This window comes from Rhinoderma darwinii, chromosome 2, assembly GCF_050947455.1.
Source record: "Rhinoderma darwinii isolate aRhiDar2 chromosome 2, aRhiDar2.hap1, whole genome shotgun sequence".
NCBI classification, from domain to species: Eukaryota; Metazoa; Chordata; class Amphibia; order Anura; family Rhinodermatidae; genus Rhinoderma; species Rhinoderma darwinii.
Window position 1 is genome coordinate 204,393,112 of NC_134688.1, and position 26,839 is coordinate 204,419,950.

Below are 26,839 nucleotides of genomic sequence, written 5' to 3' on the forward strand. Positions count from 1 at the left end.
TGGCAGTATAAACCTGCAACCAGATTAAGGATCACAAAGCTACTTTGCATTTTAGTAGCGTGGATGTCCACTATAATGAAAGAGAGTGAGAGACTCCTTTGGATATTTTCTTCCCCCCCCCCCCCCATCCCCTGTCTTCTATTCACACCCATAAGTGAAGAATTGGTTAAATATTTTGTTTTAAACAAAAAAACTATATTTCTTTGTTTTGACACATTTTAGGACCAAATGACTGATGCCAGATATGGACTAAAAAGTCTGCAAATATTTTTTTTTTACTTCAAATTAAAAAAAATTGTTGTTATATTGTAAAGATCATACAAAAGGATACAGAAAATTAGCGACTTTTTACAACCTAAAGTACTGTGTGTAACATATTTTTTTTTGTATTTGTAAAGCAGTGCATATTTGATGTAGATATTATAGGATGGTAGTATATATTTTGTATGGTAGAACATTATGTTCTTAACAGCCTTTATAAACTTCTTTATTAAAGTGATATCAATCTAAAATGAAGGGCTAGCATATTAGAACCACAAACCATTCTCTTGTGGTTTCATATTCATCATCCCTCAATGACAATGGTTTCTGCACAGATGGAAAAACACATTGTTGCTTCATCGCTCCTGTACCGTGAAATGGTGTACTAAGCCAAGTGAAGCTAGTGTCTTTGTAAAAACAATGTCAGCAATATCACCATTTCTTTATCTGAAATAATGTATCAGTTACTCTTCAAAACTAGCAATCGAAAGAAAATATCCCCAAAGCCCTTATGAATTTAATAACTGAGTAAAAATTTATGTAAGTAATAAAAGATTATTAATGTAAAAATGATTTATGAAAGCCATGGATCATGGTTTCATGTTAAAAAGTTAACACTCATATGATACAATGCATGTTAAAATGATATTACATATAACATAAATATATTGTAATTACATAAAAGATTAAAAGTGTAGACACATCACATGTCATCATCACTCGAATATTCTGTACGACAGGTTGCCGTTTCAATATTTTGTGTGCAGTTATAAAAATAGAAGCGCTGACCTGAATGCACTACATTGACCTGATGGATGAACATTATATAATATATACTTTCTAGGAAAACAAACAAAGGATGTTTCTGGAATAATCACGACAATCTTAATGGGACATGCTGTAGTAATATATACAAGCAGAAAATTATTACTTATTCTAAGGCCTGATGCAAACGATCATAGTGATTTTGTGGTATGCAAAACACGGATCAGTTGTTTGTATTTGCGGGCCATTTGTCTGCAAAACACTTTCCGTAGTGAATCTGTGTGTCATCGGTATTCAAGGATCCACAACAACAAAAAAAGTCTGGAATTGATGTCACCAAGTTGTCCCAACTCCTGAGTGGGTCACATGATAGCTCAGGTGCCAATTCCGACAACCTGTATCCTGTCCACAATTTTTATGGTGCAAATACGGACATAAAATGACATGTCCTGAGTTTTAACGGCCCAGACTCGCGGCCCCCACAAAGACACAGCTTGTGCATGGGGCAATATAAATGAATTTCCCGTGTGCTATCCACAAAATTGTGGATAGAACATGGCAAAAAACCATGTCGTGTGCATTAGGCCTAAGGTCTCATGCACACGACCGTGTTTTTCTTCAGTGTGCAATTGCATTTTTTGCGGATAGCACACTGACCCATTAATTTCTATTAGGCCAAGTACACATCAGTGTTTTTTGCCAATCTGTTGTTCCATTCCACAAATTATAGAACATGTTCTATCCATTTTTGCGGACCTGTGCCACCATTTAAGTCTAAGGGTCCGCAAAAAGAACCAGACAGAACAGGAGCCATCGATGTGCTGTCTGCATTTGCAGATACATTGCAAGGAAACACCTAAGGAATCCGATCACGTAACTTTCCCATGGGTGTAGACTGCGAAATATTGATAACGCACGGAAAAAACACGGCCGTAATATACGGACATACGAAGCGGTTGCAGAAGCAACTCAGTGGAATTACGGACACAAGAATCCATAGTTTGAGGCCCGATAAATTGCAACGGTTGTGTGCATCAGGTCTAAGGATGCAGTCACACATGAAAGATTTTGTTGCAGAAATTTCTGCGACTGAAAATCAGTTCCATTAATCTAAATCTGGTTGTTTCTGAAACAGGTGTATGGATTCCTGCAAGTTCCATTCAGTTGTGAATCCACCCTAACAAACTATCACCCTGTAGACCACTGCACAGATTATTTTAGTCTGGAAATATACCGATTTGTTTGTACCCCTGAAGTACCTAGATTTTTCTAGATGTCGAAAGATTGAGGGCAGCAAGCTAGCTAGACTTTGCGTTAAAATATGTGTATGTTGATGGGTTGTGATTTAATTCTACTTTTAATAGTTACATCTATTACCACAAAATATAAAATATGTCTTCTGTTTTACTCACACTAAATGTCATGTTTTGTTACCCATTTTATAGCCAAAACATACCCATATTAGCTTGTGTTATTCTTTTAATTGGAATATAACTATTAAATAAAGCAGTCAGAGTCTGACATGAAAATGAGATCATGGCTGTAAATCTACAGATCGCACCGTCCTAATTAAAATCTAATATGTCACCTTTACATTGAGCACTGGGGGGGTTCAAAATGAAATATGACTATAGTTACATATGCAAATCTGAATAAATGCAGGACAAAATGGCATATTTTAATGTATGAGATGTGATAGGTGTTAGAAAGAAAAATTATCACTTTCAAGAAGTCAATGTTCTCGGTTATTTAGATACTGAGCGAAAAAGTCTGATAAGAATAAAAAAAAATACAAGCAATAACATTAAACCCGCTGGGAAATATGAAGTGATATTATAAAAAATACACAAAGTTAAGCAAGGTCAGTTGCAAAAAAGAAAAGTAAAATCATGGAAAGTAAAGTATGACAGTGTAAAATGTATAATGTATGTAGGTCAGTTCAAGCAGGAGACATAAAATACCTCATGTATCAAAACTGTTTTACACAAAAAGCGGCCTCAATGCTCATAGCAACCAATCAGAGCTCATGTTGGCTTTATTCCAGTGCAATTTTAAATTTAAAGTTGGACTCTGATTGGTTGCTTTGGGCAATAAGGTTGCTTTTTTTTCTGAGACAGTTTTGATACATGAAGCTCAAAGTGTACCAGAAGAGCTAGAGGCTTGGATGAATTTTCTTAGAATGAATGAATTTGGCAACAAATGTTCACTTTTTCACAGAAAATAAAATTGAGCCTTACCCCCTTATGGATGCAGATCATTTTGACCTTACAGGTGTTTTCTCAGAAAGACAACCCCTTTTAAAACTGAAAGCAGACTTATGATCCCTGGCTATTGCTGGGGAAATATAGTATTAAACTAAATGGCCGATCGTGTCTGACATGGATGGGCTGGGTAAAGTCACTCTTTGAGATATACTCAAAAGAAGAAAAAATCTGCAGCACACACATAATGTTACCCTTCCTAGGGCATTTAAAAGGATGCACAGTCACTTGTCCAGGAATCCCTCTCGGACTTGGAACATAAGAGAAACGTAAGGTATGGCAACATCAACCAGGTGTAGAAATAATCCCAAAACTTTATTTCTCCAATATGTCAAAAAAAGGTATGTTTCGACACAAACAGTGGTCTTTCTTAAGCCTAGAGCATATGAGTAGAAACAAATATATATCTGCTTGGTTGATGCACTTTGTATAATTTTTTTACTGTTTGCACACACATATACTGTATGTTTAAAAAAGACTCCTGCATGGGACAAAACCTTAAATTTTTTGACATGTTAGAGGAATACAGTTTTGGGATTATTTCTATGTGTCATATCTTACGTTTTTTCTAGTCACTCTTTGAGAGTTTCTGACTCATAGAGGGTGGGGGGGGGGTGGACCTGGGGAGCACTCTATAAAGTCCATGTTCCCTAATAGGCCACTTTAATTCTTTGTTTTGTTGTCATTATTTAATTGCTGTTTTCCCAAACAGTACTGCATTAATACTTACTAAAACAGAGCAAGTTACATCAATTGTTCTCTCCGGTGGTGCAGGCACACTGTAAATTTCCACCGAAAACCAAATTTTGTAGGGAGCAGATTTTCTGCCTAAAAAATAAAGAACAAGAAATAAAAATCACAATAAGTATTCTGTATAAAATAAAACAGAAAGCTAATAGTCTTTGGAAAAAGCTAGCCAAAATTACTAATTAAATTCTCACTTTATCGAAATAGCTGTACCCATGGTGCACAGCTGGCAGTAACAACCTGCTAAAATATCATCTAAATCAAATAGGACGGAAAGTAAAAGGCTAACAAAACATCAAATATATTAGTTACACCCTCAAGGCCCACACTTGAAAACTTCTTATTTAGTTTCTGTTCATATTGTAACACTATGGTTTCTAGTATGGACGGCTAAACGTTAAAAAGATGGATCTGTGTCATAGTTCTTCTTCCATATTTGCTATTTATATTATCTCTCTTTAATGCTACCTATAGTTGGCTACCCTGTAGGTCAATGTCCGACCGTTTAAAGAGCTGTGAGACATGACTCTGGCTTCCCACTTGCTGGATGTTCACAAATGAGAATGAATACCTTCTGAGAGACGTTATTTATATTATAAACCATATAAGGCTGGATTCACACACTGCATTTAGGAAAATATGAATATCTCTACAAACATAGTGTATCGGTTTGTGGGGTTTATTTGGTGTTTTTCTCCATAGACTTTAAAAGGCTTTTTATTAGGCCTTAAAATATGCATTAAAAAAATGAATGTACAAAAAGATAACATTTAAAATACGTCAGTAAAAAACAAAAAAAGCTTAATAATGTAGAAAACCGCAGTGGCTTTGTAGGCATTTTTTTTAATGTGGTTTTCAGATGCAAAGAGAAAAACCAGTGTGAACCCAGTCTAAAGCTGTGAAGGAATGAATTACATTCTGCAGTCAATAGTACAGTGAATTCTATTTTCTCCAGTTTGGTTCTTTGTCTACTTGTTACAGCAGAGCTTGGTTATGAAGAGTATCTCAGAGTCTGGAGGATCCAGCACTTCTGTACATTAGACAGGCAGTCTATTGATTTCAAAAGGAACTGTGTAATACTTCATTTCTCCTTTAGTGGAATTGCAATGGAACTGAATACTCACCGCAAGGAAAACCCACAGATTACATCTTTTAGATGTCGGTCCCAGCAGGGAAACCAACATATAGCATCAGAATAAAAACACATTTCAATACTCAATGCAATATGGCTTTTTTCATGAACTCTTCTAGGTACAGCGAAGGCTTCGTTCACACCTACATTGTGACATTCCATTGTTCTGCTCCGTCAGAGAAGCAGAACAAGGGGATAACACAAACAATGGTTCCGTTGCACAAAGGACACCGCCAGAGGCCGATGGAAACAAATTACTTTTATAGGTTCCATTGGCATTCTGTCGGGGTGTCCGTGATTCTACCGGACACAATAGCGCAGCATGCTGTACTATTGTCTCCAGTAATCCCTGCCAGATCTGCAACGGAGGCCCCTAATGGAGCATCCAATGCAGATGTGAACGAAACCTAACAAGAACAAAGGGCTTAAATGTTGCACTATTAAGCAGTTATTAGCATTCTAAACTTTTAAACTTAATATCATGAAAATAAATTTACTAGGATAGTTATCAAGATAAAGGTGTTTGAAATGAAAGAAGAAAATAGTTTAATAATGCAGACCCGGTAAATGCACTACAACAGGCAGTAAGCAGCTCGTAATAAATAACTAAAGGCAGTGAGCATGTTAAGACAATTGTTGTGAAAGTAAGGGTATGTTCACACGGCCAAATTTCAGACGTATACGAGGCGTATTATGCCTCGTTTTACGTCTGAAAATAGGGCTGCAATACGTCGGCAAACATCTGGCCATTCATTTGAATGGGTTTGCCGACGTACTGTGCAGACGACCTGTTATTTACGCGTCGTCGTTTGACAGCTGTCAAACGACGACTCGTAAAAATACAGCCTCGTCAAAAGAAGTGCAGGACACTTCTTTCAGACGTTTTTGGAGCTGTTTACTCATAGACTCCAATGAAAACAGCTCCAAAAACGAGTTGGTAAAAAAATGAGTTGGTAAAAATGCGAGTTGGTAAAAAACGTCTGAAAAGCAGGGTCTGTTTTCCCTTGAAAACAGCTCTGGATTTTCAGACGTTTTGGTTGACTACGTGTGAACATACCCTTACAGTTCTTTATATATATGTGGTAATAACGAAGACTTGAATAAGCAACGTTATTTATTACAATCTCAGCAGCACAGAAAGGCCAAAAGTATCGGTAAATGTAGACGTGTAAAAGAAAAAATAATTGGAAAGATAATCATTTAATAATATTATATATTACAGCTGCTTTCAGAGACAGTTCCTGAGAATAAAATTGCTAGGCTTAACTATTAAATCACATCTCCATGACATTGTTTATTAGCCAAGTTGAATGATTAAACAGCTAATAACAACCCTCCTGCACATCAGACAATATATAAATGTAGAAACTGAAAACTGTGACGCGCAAAGTGCAATTAAGCCAAAAGAGAGCTCCAATAAATGTCAAACAAATTATATCCATGTATTATAGCCATGGTTAATGGATCTGTAATTGTATCCTAACTTCCTATGATATATTGACACCAAAATCAAAGGTCAAACGTCTTATTCCAGCCATAAGAATGAATGCTGGTTAATATATGGACATAGTTACTCATCAGGAAATTGGTCATTATTTGTTCAAAGAAAAGGTGTAAAAATGCTAATCATTCCAATAAAACAGTATGCTGTTTAACAATGATCAAACACAGCATTATCACCTATTGTCCATTAAAATAATGACAATTTATGGCACCTGTTCATGTTCATCTGTATTTCTAACCTAATGATTAGTCCTTATAGCTTTTTCACATTCTATTATTTGATACCTCACGGGCAGCACCAAGCTTCAGTAGGCTTGGCGAAGGGTAAATTCTCAAGTGCAGTTGTCTGCTAATTTTTCTATTTCAGATTTTTTAACAGAAAAATGCAGTAGAAAGATTCTAAGTTTGTCTAGTTTACAAAACCTGTTTTATGAGTTAATAGAGGGGAACATCCCATTCGGATCCTCATCTATTAGCCAGAGAGTAGAGTAAAATATCCACATCAACCAAATATTTTAATATCCCCCCACATATTTTATGTATTAATACTAATCTCATAAAAATTGGCAGGTTTTACGTTTTACTCCACAAAAAGAGGTCTCTGTAGCTGCCAGAAGAACTGCTACGCCCAGTTTTGCCACGATTCGCATTTTAACTGTGACGTGTAAACCCAGCCTTAACAAGCCTGGTAGATAGCAAACTTTGCTTAGAAAATAAGTTTTGATTGAGAGGTGGCAGGGATTTTTTTTAATTAGAAATGGCTATTATTAAAGAGGCTCTGTCACCAGATTTTGCAGCCCCTATCTGCTATTGCAGCAGATAGGCGCTGCAATGTAGATTACAGTAACGTTTTTTATTTTTTTTAAACGAGCATTTTTGGCCAAGTTATGACCATTTTTGTAGTTATGCAAATGAGGCTTGCAAAAGTCCAAGTGGGTGTGTTTAAAAGTAAAAGTCCAAGTGGGCGTGTATTATGTGCGTACATCGGGGCGTTTTTAATACTTTTACTAGCTGGCCGTTCTGATGAGAAGTATCATCCACTTCTCTTCAGAACGCCCAGCTTCTGGCAGTGCAGACACAGCGTGTTCTCGAGAGATCACGCTGTGTCGTCACTCACAGGTCCTGCATCGTGTCAGACGAGCGGGGACACATCGTCACCAGAGGCTACAGATGATTCTGCAGCAGCATCGGCGTTTGCAGGTAAGTAGCTACATCGACTTACCTGCTAACGCCGATGCTGCTGCAGAATCAACTGAAGCCTCTGGTGCCGATGTGTCCGACACGATGCAGGACCTGTGAGTGACGTCACAGATCTGCACTGCCAGAAGCTGGGCGTTCTGAAGAGAAGTGGATGATACTTCTCGTCAGAGCGCCCAGCTAGTAAAAGTAGTAAACACGCCCCGATGTACGCACATAATACACGCCCAGTTGGACTTTTACTTTTAAACACACCCACTTGGACTTTTGCAAGCCTCATTTGCATAACTACAAAAATGGTCATAACTTGGCCAAAAATGCTCGTTTTTTAAATATAAAAACGTTACTGTAATCTACATTGCAGCGCCTATCTGCTGCAATAGCAGATAGGGGCTGCAAAATCTGGTGACAGAGCCTCTTTAAGCATGATTACTAAAAGTTTTCATCTGGGTGGGCATGCTGGCAGTCCACAATATTCTGATAGATTTGTCTACCCTTACTTTTCCTTGACTTGCATTGTCATGATACCAATTCATTACAATCTCGTGCCATCCAGTAAACAAATGGATACATTAGACGTACAAGTTTCTTTTAAAATGGGAGTCTATGAACGACAGATAGCCGACAGATGCCTCTGATGCATGCCATCCATTAGTTATCTGTCGCCCATAGACTCTCATGTTAAAAACATATACGTTTAACTTTTTTTTAACATGGGAGTCTATTGGCGACGCATTACTGATGGATGGCATCCGTCGGAGGTATACAGTTTTTTTACATGTTTGTTTAACATCTTGCACAATACATCTTGGGTTATGTTGGATTTAGAAAATTAGGACACATCTGTATTGTATTTTATCACTTTTTCAGTTTACAAATGTTTATTATCATTTATTGTTAAATGGACACTAACTTTTTAAACAATTTATGCTAATCTAATATATATAATGTTTATGCTGGCAGTCTACAATATTTGTCCACCCCTAGTTTTACTCGACTTACATTGTGGCTATATATATTAACATTGTAATTGATTTTCTTTTAAAATGTAGTTGTTTTATCCATGCAAATTCAGTATGAAGTTACTGCCCCTAGGCGTGTCCCTTCCTATAATCTGTTGTCCAGGCCCTGTTGTCAAGCAAAATCCATCCCTAGTTAGAGAGCAGAACTGAAGGACTGCAGGAAGTTGGGATGTGTCACATCACTGCCTTCCAATACGTGTCTATAGAGAGTGGAGAGGAGCAAGAGGAGGGAGCAGAGAGAGAGGGAGAATGAGTCCGAAACAGACCTGCAGCCAATACAAGCCTATGGAGAGGGGAGGGGGAAAAGGAGGAGTAAGTAGAGAGAGAAGGAGACACAGACACGCTGCCACAGCAAGTCTATGGAGATGGGAGGGGGAGCAGGAGCAGAGTGAACATGTACACTGCTTATTACTGCTGTATAATGTCCTCCATGCTGCTGCAGCTTCTATGTATGTGGTAGTTAGAGATAGGAGAAAAGGATTCTCTTCTCCTATTTGTGCTTTTGTACGGCAGAAATAATAGCTGTTAGGCTCCACCCACTAGCTCAGAAACAACTAAGAATTAAAAAAAGAGCCTGCTGAGGGGAAAACTGCTAAGCAATGCAGAATACAAATTATATAACAGACAAAAATTATTCTGAAAAATCCCCAGAAACGGTACATATGCTTTAACTAAAAAAAACAACAAAGTCATTTGTCTTACCAAGACTCAAAATGTTAGCTAAAAATATAGGATATCTGTTACATCCCTAAACAATCCTGTTAAATTCGGGAGCAGACAAAAATACCTTGCATAGAAGGAGTGTGGTCATGTAGACAGCAATGGAAACAAATCTGTGTAACTGAATTGTACATTGTAGTGTATAACTTTTACTTTCCCAGAGCAAGCCTTTCATTATGCAGTTTTACATGTAGTTTTCCCAATATAATTAAATCCAATTAAAACAAAGTTTTAACATACTGATGGCTTAATTAGCTTCCTATGAAATTGGTCCTAGTGTGTGTGTCTGAGACTGGGAAACTAGAGTGTGAACCTCACTGGGGACAGAGACTGAGGTGAATAGTGACAGCTCTGTATAGCGCTGCACAATATGTTGACACTATGAAAATCAATAGGAAAAACTACAGGGTTAGTAAATTGGAGAATAAAATAAAAGGCAAAAGTTGTATAACACTGATGGTCTACGATGTTGATGATGTTTTTCAGTTATAATAAAATACCTATCTTTTACCTTGGTTATTTTTCCTCCTAAGCCAATGCTCAGTTACGTAATTCTCATATTCTAGCCTGTTGCCCATTGAAGAAAGTGGTTTTCTCTGCCTAAAGCAACCTTATTCTAAATGTCTAGACTCTCAAATGCCCAGTCAAATAAAAATTTGACAAAGTCATGTCCCCTATTATTCTTATCTTTCACCGGAGGAATTATATTATATCAAATGACACAATTCCTTATAGCAATGCATTAGGCATTATGACAGACTGAATGCAGTTACCATTAATGGATAAAAGTGAATCTGCAATGCTAACTGCAGGGAAATGACTAAAGAGCATCTGTACTGCAGGTTAACAGATAATTAAGAGAAAGAAAAGATGGAGAAGTAATTAGAGAACAAAATCTAATCTGTCTAGCAGCTTGAAGTAGGCATTTCATTAAGATGGTATTGCCCCCTAGTACTTTGAAATCCCAAAGTATTTTTAAGGGAGTTTAGTCTGTGATGCATATTTATTAAACGTAAAAGAATTTTGCCACAAATATATTTGTCATTGGAGGCACTTCTGAACTCTTGAAACATAACTACAGGTATTAAATGTCTTAAGCATGGTACAGTATATATGATGTCTGCAATAGACAGCATACAATTTATTTTTCATTGCTTTTTCTGTAGACACTAAGCTGAGAACATCTTATGCAAGGCAGCTTACTAAAAGCTAAGGGCTGATGTGTTCAGGCAAGCGGATTGCCATTGCAAAGAAGTGTCACATCCTAAAACAGAAACGTTAAAAGGCAAATCATGTGTTATTTCCATTCAAACAAACTATTTCATGTCCATGACCTAAACAATGCAGGACTGCAATATAACAATTTGACACATTGCAAGTGTTAGAAAGTCTATAGCAAATGGTTATAATGCCACATACTGTACAACATATTTCTGTACAAATCAAAGTGGGAATTGTCCTTTTTTTGTTGTATAACCTCGGGTGGGTTGATGGGGTGATGTTAAGAGAATGATAAAAAAAATACACCAAAAGAGAAGGTGAATTTTTTTTATTTAATTATAAAACTAATTTGTGACAAATGACAATATTCAAAACGAGTTATTAAATATTTTTTTTACATCATTTGAATCTTGCATTCTGTGTTTGCATTGTGGTTTTTACTGATTCCTAAAAAATCTAATTATTTTCCTTCTTTGAATATCATATAAAACCTAAATGTGACAACATCGAGCATGCCATATAAAAACCATAGCAGATATTAAACTAATGCTACAAATTTATGTAGTGATAGTTACCACAATAAAACTATCATATCCACAAAGATTGAGCTCTATACCAGCCAACGCTATAGAGATAAAATAGCTCTCAGCTTCTGGGACTCTTTATATTTGGAGAAATAATAGGAATGGTTGAACAACACGAACAAACAAACTTTCCGCAGACATGTCTGACAGTTCACATATACGGTACTTTGGACTGTCTGAGCAGATTCAGTCTAAAATACAAATGTGTCCGATTTGTGACAATCCACTATGGTGCCACTTGACTGGTACCACAGTTCGGAACACATACGTATCAATCAAGTACTTACAGTCTAATTACTGTAGTGCTATTTTTTTTTTCTTTACATACTGTATGTCTATAATGTTTATATTGGGCGGAGAGAGGGATTAGAAGTTTATCTTACCAACTTGACATTTACATATAAAATTAAGATTCTTGGTATGTAGTTTGTTGTTGACGATAAGAATAAAGTTAAGAGGTGGCTTCACTGGAAATGACATCATGAACAGACACATCTGATAGGCCCCACGCACACGAACGTGCTTTTGCGGCCACAATTCCCCCGAAAATCCACGGGAGAATTGCGGCCACATTCATTTCTATGGGGCCATGCACACGACCGTAGTTTTTACGGTCCGTGCATGGCCCGGGAGCCCGCACCGCAGAAAGAACGGACCTGTCTTATTACGGCCGTGTTCTGCGGTCCGGGCTCATTGAAAATAATGGCCGCGGCCATGTGCATGTCCCGCGATTTGCGGGGGGCTCGCGGCTGACAGTCCGCAGCCGGCCGACCCGAAAATCACATGGCTACGGTCGTGTGCATGAGCCCTAAAAGAGGTTCTCTATCACTATATATACTATATCAGTAACATTTCTAATTCTGGATAGCCTGGTGTCAAACTGAGCAGCAGCTTCTCCCAAAGTAGTAGTTAAGAACAGAGCTGTTGAGTGGTTGAGGTTTAAAGGGGTTTTCCAATACTTTTTTTTTTTTAATCACTGCAACGCTTCTCAATTTATCTATGAATGCCCCTAATATCGTTATCTATTTTTTTACTTTTTTATGTACCATTATGCTCTTTTGTTTACATTGAGAGGTTTATTTACCTCTGTGGGTTCATTGTCTTGCTTTGCCGGTCATAGAGTTCCCAGCATGCACCGCTTGTGTCCCAGCATGCAATGAGCTGGCAGGGACTCATCACGCCTACTACACCCAGCTATAAACATTTTCTAATCTCCGTTGCCATTTTACTGCTCTCATTGGATCAGTGAGAGCTAACGATAAACGTGCAACATATCAGTGCTGTGCTAAACAACACTCTCTCTTACATAACGGTAAAAAAAACTTAATTTGACCCCAGAGCCTGAGTCCCAGAGCAGAGAAGAGCTAGTATAGGCTCTGCTCCGGGACTCTGTGGAATCCCCTGACATCACTGTCCATATATGGACAGTGATGTCAGGGGCTTTCCCAGAGCCGGAGTCCCAGGCAGAGCACTAGTATAGGCTCTGCTCCGGGACTCTGTGGAATCCACTGACATCACTGTCCATATATGGACAGTGATTTCAGGGGCTTCCCCAGAGCCGATGACCTGGGCAGAACGCTAGTAGAGGCTCTGCTCCAGGACTCCATGGAATCCCCTGACATCACTATCCATATATGAACAGTGATGTCAGGGGCTTCCCAGAGCCAGAGTCAAAGACAGAGTACTAGTATAGGCTCTGCTCTGGGACTCTGTGGAATCCCCTAACCCCAGCGCCGGAGTCCTTGTCAGAGTGCTACTAGCACTCTGACTGGAACTCCAGCTCTTCTCCTGACATCACTGACATAATTTCTTCTGATAGTTTCCGGTCCGCTGCTAGGGGGGAGAAAATGACGCGCAGGCGCTGTGATAGCCCAAGAGTGGGCATGCGTGGTAAGCACTGCTAGTGTAGAAGCCACGCATGCTCAGAGAATAGCAATATTTACCACGCATCCCCACTCCTGCGCTATCACAGCGCCTGCGTGTCATTTTCTCTCCCCTAGCAGCAGACCGGAAACTATCAGAAGAAAGGGAGTATCCGGTCCACAACTTCCCTCAGTGTACAGTGATGTCAGGAATGACGTACCCGTACATTGAGCCAGCCAGAAAGCAGAACTGAAAGATCATGGACGGGGTAGTGCCGGAACTGAGGATTTTGCTAATAGAGACGTATCATGTGACCAGCGCTGGAATCGGGTGTTAGAAGGTGAAATCAAAACGTAAGTATATTACAAATTACATTATTTTTGTATGTGCAGTAAAATAGAAATTAGTTAATTGGTTCCAGAAACCCCCTTTCATAGTAAGCAGTATGTGAGTCTTATCTGCGTGAATAATACGGACAATCCTTTGTGATAATGGAGTATTTCATGCAGGAATGCTTGCTTTCTATGCAGATGTGGGAGGCTCTGTCTCAGGCATTGTAGGGAGGGAGCGATCATATCCCATGTTGTCTATAGGCAGAAGGAGTGGGGCAAGCTCTCTTGATGTCACGGTTTCTGAAGGCATCCTACCATCGTCAGTCTCTAAAGTTCAGCATGGTAGTTGTGCGATAATCATTTATTTAATTGCCCCATGCCCTTCCACTCCGCTTCACACTCTCTGATTCATAACAAGTACTCTCCAGTTCTGTTCCATTTCAAGTTGATTTATTCAGGAAAGGAGATAGTTAATTCAAGCAAAAGTTCAAGTTTCAGCATCAAGTAACATTTGTAGACTTTGAATGTGGATCCTTGTGGCTGTAACTTGGTGCTAGCAAGACTGGGGTGCCGAGTCTGAGGGATCCATAGTTTTCACACTTAACCCCCGCTCAGAGGTTTGGTCTTTGCTGCAAGGTGATCCCCAGGTTGCATTCCCAGAATAGTTACCAGTTGGCAGTTAGATACAATAGTAATGACAGGTTAGGAACAAGGCCAGAGGGTAAAGGTGGAACAGGACTAGGAAGACCAGATGTGAATCGGAACACAGAACCCAGGAACAGACCAGGAATAGAATGTTAATAAAGTACTGGAACATGGAGACAGGAAAGAAGAACTACAAGTACCAGATGTGGTATTCACAGTCAAGGAAAAAGCAGAGTCCAGGAGTAAGCCGCGTCGGAAACCAGGAGACGGACTACAGGTACCATTTAGATAAACCAGAGGATGAGGCAGGGGTGTAGTCAAGCATAGCCAAAAGTCAGGACCAGAATGGTACCACAATTTTCAGGAACAACTTGGAACAATGTGGCTTGAGGTAGAGTCTACAGGAGCAGGAGGAGGGCTGGACGAAACCAGCATCAGGAACTGCACTTGTGAAATGTACATTGACAATAAGGCAAAGATTAAGAGTCCAGACAGAGTTTCAATAGCAAGTCTTGATGAGCTTGAGGCTTTGCTCCCACAACGGAAAATTGACGCTGATTAAAATGCATTTTCCGGGGGGCGTGGCTTGGCTGCCGGAGTGAATGGCTGCTTGAGAGCTCGGCCCAAAGCGACATATCACCGCCAAGCATATAACCTGCACCTACCTGTGCCCCTGACCGTGGCCCACTACACCCAGGATGCCCAGGAGACACAAATCGGCGGCCAAACCGGCCAAAATATCGGATTTTTACTTCCCCCACAGCCGCCCGTCGGATCAAGATGGCGCTGGAGAGAGCTCACGAGCGGGATCCCTGACATCAGACCCAGGCTCACCATCTTCTCTCACCTCTGCTCCGCCTCGACGCAGCAGCTCGGTCCCTGCTCTGCCACCGACGGGAACAGCAACAAGCCTGCAAGACCCGACACATCAACCTCAGGCGGACATCTCCCCGCCGAATCTCCGGAGCCGCCATCTTGGCACAGCTACACGCGGCGCCTCCTCACAGCCCTCCTCCCCTTGCAGCTCCAGAAGGCCTGAAGCAGGGGCCCCAGGCCGATCCACTCCTCTCCTCGCCGAGGATCAGGTAAGACATACTGGCGACATAGTCCCAGACTCTCCAGCTCCAGGGGACATACTGGCTAATACACCCTCCTCCACTGACCCTATCACTGAGCATACGCTCAAATCTATGCTGCAGGCCCTACAGAAATCTATACATTCTGGGTTTACCCAACTGCTTAAGCCTCTGGCTGACTCACTCCAGGCAGTAGATGACAGAGTCCAACATGTGGAATCAAAGATGGGGGTACTCACTACATCACATAACGAGCTCATCGATGCTCACTATGATCTTGAAACAGATCTTTCTCATTTACAAGCTAAGGTAGCTGATTTGGAGGACAGATCACGCCGGAACAACGTTAAATTCAGAGGGGTCCCTGAGGATGTTGCGGCCAAAGATTTAACCCCTTACATACAAGATTTCATCAAAGCTCTCCTTCCCGACTGCTCCCCCAGGGATCTTATCATTGATAGTCAAGAGAAAATACAGATTTGCGGTTAGGCAAAAAGGAAAAAGTGCCTTTATTTCCAGCCAGGCTATAGTAGTGTGTATATATTAAAACATAACTTTTAATGGTTAAGGTTAAATACAGTTAGGACAAGAAAAAATAATCAAAATTTAAAATTTAGCCAGAGTTCACTGACAGAAATAGATTTTGCATCAATCAGATGCAATCAGTATGTGGTATAATCTATCTGCCTTTGTGTCTCCTACGGCATCTGCAGGACACCGGGTGACATAGGTAAGTGGCGTCTGTGTCTAAGTCAGTGGAAACTCTGAGGTTAAAAGTAATTGCGAAGCCCCCCCGACATGTTTCGCTGCATACACAGCGTCTTCAGGGGTTCAAATGGGGCAACTGTCAGTGAACTCTGGCTAAATTTTACATTTTGATTATTTTTTCTTGTCCTAACTGTATTTAACCTTAACCATTAAAAGTTATGTTTTAATATATACACACTACTATAGCCTGGCTGGAAATAAAGGCACTTTTTCCTTTTTGCCTAACCGCAAATCTGTATTTTCTCTTGACATTTCAATGCCTGCCAGCCTGCTGGGTCTCCTCTTATTCATTACCTGCTTATCATTGATAGAGCACATAGGCTTCCAAAGCCGAAACACCTGTCCGATAATGTCCCGCGGGATGTACTAGCCCCGCTTTCATTTCTATCACATTAAGGACTCGTTCATGTCTGCATCTAGGAAGAAAGATGCGTTTCCCACACAATATCGGATGGTCTCCGTCTATGCTGATCTCTCGGCTGCCACGCTACAATTACGGCGACAATTTGCGCCCATCACCTCTGCACTCAGAGATAATAAAATTCTATACAGATGGGGTTTTCCTGTGCGCCTTCTTGTTCATAAAAACGACTCTCTACACATCATCAAATCCGTACAAGATGGCATCTCACTCCTACACCTGTGGAATATTCCGGTCATATTGCAGGAGAATACGCTGAAAATTATTCCTCATCCTGTCACAGATGATTGGCACATGGTTCGTTCACGCAATCGTCCACGATGCTGAGGTGGATGGCTTTTTAGGATGCACTTCCATTCACGATACCGGTCTTCAAGATGACTATTTTCCCCCTTCATTGTCCTGAACACAGCCGGTGTTCAGACACATTTCTTTCAATGTTTCTTTTGAATTTGTTTTGGTTTGTCCCCCTTTGCCACAGATGTCTGCAGACCTGCCGAGGTAGCTATATGTTTTCCTACAGTGCCTTTTTCTTGATGATATCTGTTATGCATTGGTATATACACCTGAACGGCCATTTTGATGTAAGGTTGTCTTCTTGTGCCCGCAGACAGCAACACACCTTATATAGTCATGGCGCTTAAATTTGCTTCCATTAATGTTAATGGCCTAAATAACCCATATAAACGGTCCACCATGTGGAAATAAACACTTAAACTCTCCTGCGACGTCCTCTGTGTCCAAAAGACGCATTTATTGAAGAAAGAAGCTGTCCGACTGAAGCATCCTGCATTTCCCCACATTTTTCAATCCCATCACTCAGCCAAAACTAGAGGTGTGATGCTGGCTGTGAAAAACACGGTCGCTTTTCAAATGTCTGAATTATTAATTGACCCCAATGGCCGATATATTATTTTGCGGTGTTCCATCAATAACGTCCAATACACCATAGTCACAATATACGCTCCCAACCGTCACCAACTGAAATTCTTACACAAGATGACACGCCTAATCTCCAAACATAAACAGGGCAGATTGATCTTGTGTGGGGACTTCAATTCCATAATGGATGCAGAATTAGACTCGACATCACAATCCCGTCACTCACATGTTGCCATAGGCGACCTGTTCTGGAAGGAAGAACTATATGACATTTGGCGCATGCAACACTGTTCAGAGAGGGATTTTACCCATCACTCCCATGTACACAATAGCTATGCCAGATTAGACATGTTCGTGGTAGACAAGGAATCTATCTTCCTAGTTGAGTCCACAACTATTGGTGACGTTGGTTGGTCAGATCACGCTCCTCTCACTGTGACTATTAAAGAAATGCATAATGCCCCGCCTACGTATTTGTGGAGGGTGAGCCCTTTTCTTCTATCCCACCCCACACACAGACAGTCCGTGGGGACCGATTTGGCAGAGTACTTCGCAACCAATGACACACCAGACGTAGGAATTTCAGCCTTATGGAACGCTCATAAGGCCTACATAAGAGGTACCTTTATCAGATTGGGGCATAGGGTCAAAAAACAAAGAGTAGCAGAAGTCTCGGCCCTGACAGAGGAAATCCGAGGTTTAGACACAAAAAACAAAGCCGCTCCCATGGACACCCAAGCATCTCAACTCCTACTGCTAAGACAATGTCTTAGATTGTGCCTGCTTTCAGAATATGAAAAGTCCCTTAGGAAAACTAAGGCGAAGTATTATTCCCAAAATAATAAGGCAGGGAAACTCCTAGCGGCTCGCCTCAAACTCCAACATCAGAAGTCTAGAATCCCGTATCTTCTAAACCCTCAATCTCAAGCTAAGATTACTGACCCTAGAGACATAGCTGATCAATTCCGTAAATACTACGCCTCCTTATATAATATTAGAGACGACCCATTTGTTGAGCGGCCAGTCCCCTCCGATATTCAGGGCTTTCTCAAATCGGCCTCACTACCCAGTCTCTCTCCAATACAACTTAAGACACTAAACGCCCCCATCACGGAACAGGAAATTTTAAAAATTATACAATCCCTTCCACAAGGGAAAGCCCCCGGCCCGGACGGACTTACTACCTTATATTATAAAAACTTTGCTACCCAACTGGTCCCCTATTTGAGTAGATTTTTTCAACAAGCCATGGCATGCGGTTCCTTCCCTAAGGAAAACCAATCAGCATTGATTGTTACATTACCCAAACCAGGGAAAGCTACAGACGCTCCGCGAAACTTCCGGCCTATCTCACTGCTTAACGCTGATCTCAAACTATATGCAAAGTTAATAGTCAATAGATTAACTCCTATGCTAGCTACCCTAATAAGCAGTGACCAAGTCGGTTTCATCAAAGGCAGACAGGCATCCGACAATACCCGTTGTGTCTTGAACTTATTACACCATCTCGAAACATCTAAAGAGCCGGCGACACTATTAGCATTAGACGCAGAAAAAGCGTTTGATCGAATAAATTGGTCATACGCTTTCTCGACTCTCCAAACAATGGGGTTTGATGGTGGTATCTTAAAGGGAACCTGTCACCAGCATTTCACCTATTGAACTTTACTTCTCCCTCACTGGCCGCTGCTATAAAAAGTTAATTGCCGTTATCCCCGCTCCTAAACTCCTCTTCCGACTGTAAATATCGGTCTGCAAACGTTTTGCGCCTTTTATCGTAATTATGCGGTGTCCCTATGTGCGCACACACCAAAAGAGGACATCAATGCACAAGCGCAGGATTTTGTGTGCTGGGGGAAGGCGAGGAGCTGTCAATCAAAAGTAAGGAGGCGAAGTAAACTTGGAAAGACTTGAGGAATGAAGATATGACTCTTTCCAAACGAAGATTTGACTCTTTTCAAATGAAGATCTGACTCTTTTCTGCTCATTTGCATACGGTGTGGAAACACTAAAAAGCTAAATACTAAAGCTAGAGAGCCGACTAAGAAGATAATTATAGGTTATATAGAAATGATTTTTCACCCACTACCACCAGGTATAGTCGGTTTAATAGGTGAAATGCTGGTGACAGGTTCCCTTTAACCGCTATACGGGCTCTATACTCTGCCCCATCCGCTAGAGTGTACACCAACGGTGTCCTTTCCCGAGATTTTAATATTTCTAACGGCACCCGCCAAGGATGTCCCCTGTCCCCAATAATCTTTATCCTCTCTATGGAGCCCCTGGCGCAGCACATCAAAAGACATAGCTTAATTCATGGTATAAAAATTGGTAACAGGATGCATACTATCTCATTATATGCGGATGATATTATCTTGTCCCTTTCCCAACCCGTTAGTTCACTTGAATCAGTTATGGATGTCATTGAATCCTTTGGTAAACTCTCTTATTATAAGCTGAACACTCAGAAATCCCAGATGCTACCCCTACATTTAGACCCCGATACACTGTACTTTCTGAAAACTAAACATTCTAAACTAAACTAAACATTCGATTGGAGAGTAGATGGTATCCAATACTTAGGCATTACCATATCACCCTCCTTCCGTGAACTATACAAAGTTAATTATGAACCTCTACTTCAAGCTATCCAAGTAGAATCGGATAGACTCCTCCAACATGACACGTCGTGGATAGGACGCATAGCGGCATACAAAATGCTTCTTTTACCCAGACTATTGTACCTATTCCGCACCCTCCCGATCAGTCTGCCCCCCAAGTTCTTCGTAGCAGCGCAAAAAACCCTATCCCGCTTTGTCTGGTCGGGGCGTAAACCCAGAGTGTCCCGACATATCTTGTCTCGTGACAAAACGTTAGGTAGTCTGAGTGTCCCAAACATACACAACTACTATACTGCCACCCTAGTGGCGCAAATTACAGATTGGTGGCATGATGACCAAGATATTCATTGGCTCCAAATTGAGTCCTCATATATATCTCCGATAAGCTTGAAGACCGCCTTGTTTTTGAACTTCTGGGACATTCCGTCGATTTACTCACTATCCCCTCTAACTCAGGCGACATTGCAATGTTGGTCTTTCCTGCAACACACATGTACTGAACGAATCCCACTACTAAAGTCATACATCCCCATTGATATTTTCTCCATGATTGTTCCCAACCTATCAATGTCTTCATGGTCTCTGAAAGGTATCACTAATGTGTCTCACCTGTTTAAAGACAATTGCTTGGTGAGCTTCGAACACCTCACATCTCATTATTCCATTCCTACCTCAGATTTCTTTAAATACCTCCAGATTAGAAATTGTGTCAAGACTTATAATAATTTTGACACGGTGTGTCTTTTTAAAATGTTTGGATATCTTTCTAAACTTAGCAAGGGTCTGAGACCTGTGTATAACCTACTGCACCCACACTCATTCTTCTCTAAAACACATCCCATGCGGACATGGGAGAGGGAATTGAACTGTTCTTTTTCTGAAGAGGCCTGGGTAGCTGTGTTTAAACTAATCCACAAAGCCTTACCCTGTATTCAACATGTAGATGCTGCTATAAAAACCTCGCTGAGGTGGTATTACACTCCAGAAAGATTACACAAAATGTTCCCTGAATCATCTCCTCTATGCTGGAGAAGCTGTGGCCACACTGGCACTCTTTACCATACGCTATGGGCATGTCCTACACTTACCCCGTACTGGTCTCAGGTTTTTGCCCTTGTGTCCACAGTGTCCAAATGTCATATTACACAGTCCCCTCAGATAGCCCTCCTATCTTTAGATATGGACCTAATTCCTTTACTTTTAAGATGTTTGATTTGCAAAACCTTGGTCATGGCAAAACTAGTGGTGACCCGCCATTGGAAGGAGATCGCCGCTCCGCTATTAGGAGAACTGATAACACTAATCAATACGACCTATGCATATGAAAAAATTGTATCCTTGGGTAATTCCTCGTTTCACAAATTCTCACTAATATGGAATCCATGGTCATCTAGTATATATTATAACATATAAAATGATTGTTCATGCGGTCATAATATCGTCTTGTCTCCCCGACATGGGTACCGACGATCTGTTCAGGTGATATGTGTGGCCTATATGTTCTTTGTTTGTCGGTTTATTTCTGTTCTCTCTTACTTTGTTATGATATAATGACGTCTCTCCAACCACGACTGTATTAACTCGTGCTTTATATGTAGAGATGATTTATTGTACTGCAGATATTGCAAAGTTGAATGCAATACTGTTGTTCTATGTTCTTGCAAAAACTAATAAAAATTATTGAAACGAAAATGCATTTTCCATGTCAGAGTTTCTGTTATTCTGCTTTTAAAAAGTCTCCTATTGTTTTCAATGGGAAACGGCCCCGTTGTTCATACGAGGCAGAATTTTCAGTAAGCAGAATTAAAAACAAAGTCATTGACAGTTCACTTTTTGGGGTGCTTTTACGCGGCATACTCTGCCCAAAAACAGCGTAGCTAAAAAAATAATTGGCATGTCACTACTTGACGTGTTTTCCGCAGCATATTTAGCCCGAAAACAACTCAGGGAGCCACATGCAGATTTGCCCCATTGAATGGAATCTTTGCCAGATCCACATCGGATTTTTGCTTTTTCCCACATGACAGAGGAAAGAGGAATCGAGCATGTGGAATTTGAACATGCAATATCCATTGTTCCCGTGGTGGCTTAGCCACTTCCAGAGTCCCTATTGAAATAAATATGCTTGCTTGGCTGAGACAAGTGTGCATGTTTATGGTAGAGTCGGTAGAAATAGCTGTTTGGCCAATAACTATTCCATTTGTATGGCCAGCTTGACACTGGTAGTAACTAGTGATTACAATGATCACAGAAGGGGAGAACAAGCAACAGACATGACATTTTAGTGGGTAGAAACAGGCAAAAAAGCTAATGTTATGGATGTCTGAAACTTTAAAATACGCACAAATACATGAATAGAGCTCAGTTTAAACATAAATTGTTATAATCATTCAAAGCACAATTATTTAAAGGAGCAGTTCTAGCAAGAGCTTTGCAAAGTAATTCAGGTTACCTATCAAATAAAGTAGCATTCAAAATGTACAGAAACACGTAGTGACAATATAAATATTGTTTCTTGAATAAAACTGACCTGTATGGTTTACATCTGCTTTCCTCTGAACTTTTATTTTTATTTTTTTTAATAAAACAATGTATTAATGGTGTTTTAAGCAACTTTTTAATAGTTTTTTCTAAAAAAAAAATTATAACTATTTAGATACAGCTTCTATGTATCCTGGATACATAGATGCTGCATATTGTGCTGATACCCGAATCCGTCAAGTCAGCGGCCTTTTGCTGAAACGATCACATCTAAGTTCATTAAAAAAAAGTGTTCAAAGGTTTACATAGCCTTTAAAGATCAAAACTCATCGAACTGTAGAATGAAAAATCAAAGTGCACATGACCAGAATGTTTTTGTTTTGGGACAACGTACATCGTCACTATGATATATTTATCATTTATCTTACAAGGACCCTTTTTTAAACTCTTTCTGCCTTAACTCTATGTGGTTATTAAAACTCTGCATATAATGAACTCACTTTGTTTAGAGCTAAGATACTTTCCAGTGATTCTACATTTTTCTCATACATCCTAACAGCTAAGGACTTCAACAGCCAAGGACATATCTGATACATCCTTGCAAGAAATGGCTCCAACTGAGCCGAGATCGCAGCTAGAGCTTTTCTTTATGCTATCAACCCCCTTAGCAATCAGAGACTATATTTGCACTTGGATTGTCGCATATGGGGGGGGGGGGGGGCTATTTTTAAAGAGTTTTCTTCCTTCTGGTGGAAAGCCATTTTTACCTATTTTCTGACAACTAAGAGTTTTCTCCTAAAGCTGCGTATAGAGATTATATATTTTTTTATAGATTCTCCTTTCATGTGATCTGTCAAGAATCTAAGCTGGTCAGATCGCAAACTGCCCAATTCCATTAATTGACCCAATACATGATTATGTGGGAATTCGGGATTAAAACATGTCTTTGGGCCCCTGTTTCAATGTGATGCAGGACTTACACTTCACATTTATGAATGCAGACCCAGCAGTCCAGCACTTCTACTTTCGTGTTTGGATTCTATCAATTCAAGAATATTTGTTAGTTTTTAGAATAAATAAACATTTTGTGGATGCCCAAAGTGAATTCCAGGTTGGAGAAAAATGTATTACAAACTCTATCTGCTGCCAATACTTCATATAAATATTTTTATATATTCTATTTACATAGGCTGTAGAGAACATACAAATAAATTGTGCTAATTCACTATACAATCAAAGACAGAATTGGTTAAAAAATTGGACACAGAAGACTGGGGTGGGCTGAGAAACAATGAGGTAAGGTTGCTCATAAATGTATTTTGTAGTCAGGCCATTCTCCCTTGTGATCTTCTTCACTATATTCCTTTTTTGTTTTTGAGGTTCCCTAAAGAATCACAGAGTGTTAGGATATTTTCACACAGAAATTTTGCGCAGGAATCCACCGCGGATTTCGCTGCAAAATTCTGCCTCCTATTCATTTCAATTGGAGTTGGACGCTTCTTTTTCCCTGATTATTTCCACTAGCAGGAAAAAGAAGTGTCCTGCTTGATCTTCAGGCGGATTCCGCCGAACCACCCATTGATGTCAATGGAAGGGAAAAATCTTCCTGCCATCTGCAGGAATAGTTCCGGGGCGGATTTTGCGGAGGGACCCACCACGCAAAATCTGCCGTGTGTACTAGCCCTTAGTTGTTTTTTTTTGTTGTTGCTGCAAGTGCACTAACACCGCTAGAGTACAATCACCTTACTTAAAATCGAAACCCCAATAGAATAAAATTAATGGTACATGAAATAAATATTTTTAAATCTCTATTATAGTATTTAGTCAAATCTCTTTGGAAGAACACCACCTTTGAACAAAAAGTATTTTTATTTGACGCTCAAACTTTTATCTGACATTCAGGAATCATTAGTAGACTTTAGTGTTACAAACATTCATATATTGACAGATCCTTATTCCCAGTACAAAACATACCTGCTATCCTTGCATTAGCAATTTGAATTTCTTCGATTTGAACGGCTTCAGTGCCATCTGTAGAAACTGGTGTGTTGCCACATTGATATTGCTGTTCTCGATCTTCCGCAACAAATGAGATTACACCTATTAACAAGTGGATACCAGATGCTGTATTAATAGATATATTTGTGTTTTTAAGTGAATTTCCAGACTTATGTAGAAATGAAACTTTTATGAAAGTCTTAATCTAATATAATAAGTATGATAACATTATTAATCATCTTAACCAAGACAACCATCCCAGTCTCTACATTTCAATTATAGGAAATGCCATGGTTTTTTTCTTGCAGAATTTGTGTTTGTAATATTTTAGCGAATCGGTCTAGTCGCTAAAATTATTAAAGGAAATGTGTCATCATCACATCACAAAATGATTAAAGGAAATGTGCCAAAATAATCTATTGTTTAAATCAGGGGTCTCAAGCACGCGGGCCGCGGGCCGCATGTGGCCCCTGGGGCTATCATCTGCGGCCCGCGGGACACAGAGCCGCTAGTATCGGCTCTGCTCCGAGACTCTGGAATTCCCTGACATCGCTGTCCACATATGAATAGCGATGTCAGGGTCTTCCCCAGAGCGGAGTCCCCGGCAGAGCGCTAGTATCGGCTCTGCTCCGGGACGCTGTGGAATTCCCTGACATCGCTGCCCATATATGGACAGTGTGTCCGGGTCTTCCCCAGGGCGGAGTTCCGGGCAGAGCGCTAGTATCGGCTCTGCTCCGGGACTCTGTGGAATTCCCTGACATCGCTGCCCATATATGGACAGTGTGTCAGGGTCTTCCCCAGAGCGGAGTCCCGGGCAGAGCACTATTATCGGCTCTGCTCCGGGACTCTGGGGAAGCCTCTGACATCGCTGTCCATACATCAACAATGATGTCAGGGGCTTCCCCAGAGCAGGAGTCCCAGTGATGTCAGGAGCACAGCTGGAGTCCCAGGAAGAGCCTACTAGCGCTCTGCCCGGGACTCCAGCTCTGGGGTTGCCCCTGACATCTCTGTCCATATATGGACAGTGATGTCAGGAGCAGAACTGGAATCCCAGGCAGAGTGCCAGAAGCGGCTCTGCTCCGGGACTCCAGCTCTGGGCAAGCCCCTGACATCACTGTGGTAGCATCTGCGGAGGGCACTGTGGCAGCATCTGCGAAGGGCACTGCGGAAGCATCTGCGGAGGGCACTGTGGCAGCATCTGTGGAGGGCACTGTGGCAGCATATACGGAGGGCACTGTGGCAGCATATACGGAGGGCACTGTGGCAGCATCTACAGAGGGCACTGTGGCAGCATCTACAGAGGGCACTGTGGCAGCATCTACAGAGGGCACTGTGGCAGCATCTACAGAGGACAATGTGGCAGTATGTACAGGACACTGTGGCATTATCTAGGGGTGTGTTGCATTATCTACAGAGGGCACTGTGGCAGCATCTACAGAGGGCACTGTGGCAGCATCTACAGATGGCACTGCGGCAGCATCCACAGAGGGCACTGCGGCAGCATCCACAGAGGGCACTGCGGCAGTATCCACAGAGGGCACTGCGGCAGCATCCACACAGGGCACTGCGGCAGCATCCACAGAGGGCACTGCGGCAACATCCACAGTGGGCACTGCGGCAGCATCCACAGAGGGCACTGCAACAGCATTCACAGAGGGCACTGCGGCAGCATCCACAGAGGGCACTGCGGCAGCATCCACAGAGGGCACTGCGGCAGCATCCACCAAGGGCACTGCGGCACTATCTAAAAAGGGGCTGCCCAATCTTGACATGTGTGCTAACTGAGCCGCCGGACTGCATTTAGCGACACTTAAACTGGAAAGCTGGATTGTTGAAATAAGCACGTGGAGAAATATCTCAAATTTCAAAGTAATGCGGCCCGTCAACTTCCCATTTTTTCTATATGCGGCCCACTTACCCAGCCGAGTTTGAGACCCCTGTTTTAAATCATGTTTTTATGTTAAGCCTTTGGCGACATCCACAGTACTATTACTGTGGCAGCATATACGGAGGGCACTGTGGCAGCATCTACAGAGGGCACTGTGGCAGCATCTACAGAGGGCACTGTGGCAGCATCTACAGAGGACACTGTGGCAGCATCTACAGAGGGCACTGTGGCAGCATCTACAGAGGACAATGTGGCAGTATGTACAGGACACTGTGGCATTATCTAGGGGTGTGTTGCATTATCTACAGAGGGCACTGTGGCAGCATCTACAGAGGGCACTGTGGCAGCATCTACAGAGGGCACTGCGGCAGCATCCACAGAGGGCACTGCGGCAGTATCCACAGAGGGCACTGCGGCAGCATCCACACAGGGCACTGCGGCAGCATCCACA

General features: G+C 41.2%; 1 protein-coding gene across 2 annotated transcripts in view; it reads right to left on the bottom strand.

Annotated features, from left to right (window-relative positions):
* CFAP47 (cilia and flagella associated protein 47) overlaps nt 1-26,839 on the bottom strand; it is a 546,843-nt gene that overhangs the window by 169,775 nt on the left and 350,229 nt on the right. For both annotated transcript variants that reach the window (XM_075852746.1, XM_075852745.1), the window contains 2 exons: nt 24,477-24,602; nt 4,018-4,115 (listed from right to left, as the gene is read on the bottom strand). In XM_075852746.1, coding sequence (XP_075708861.1) covers nt 4,018-4,115; nt 24,477-24,602 — 224 coding nt within the window. The remainder of the gene's footprint in view (nt 1-4,017; nt 4,116-24,476; nt 24,603-26,839) is intronic.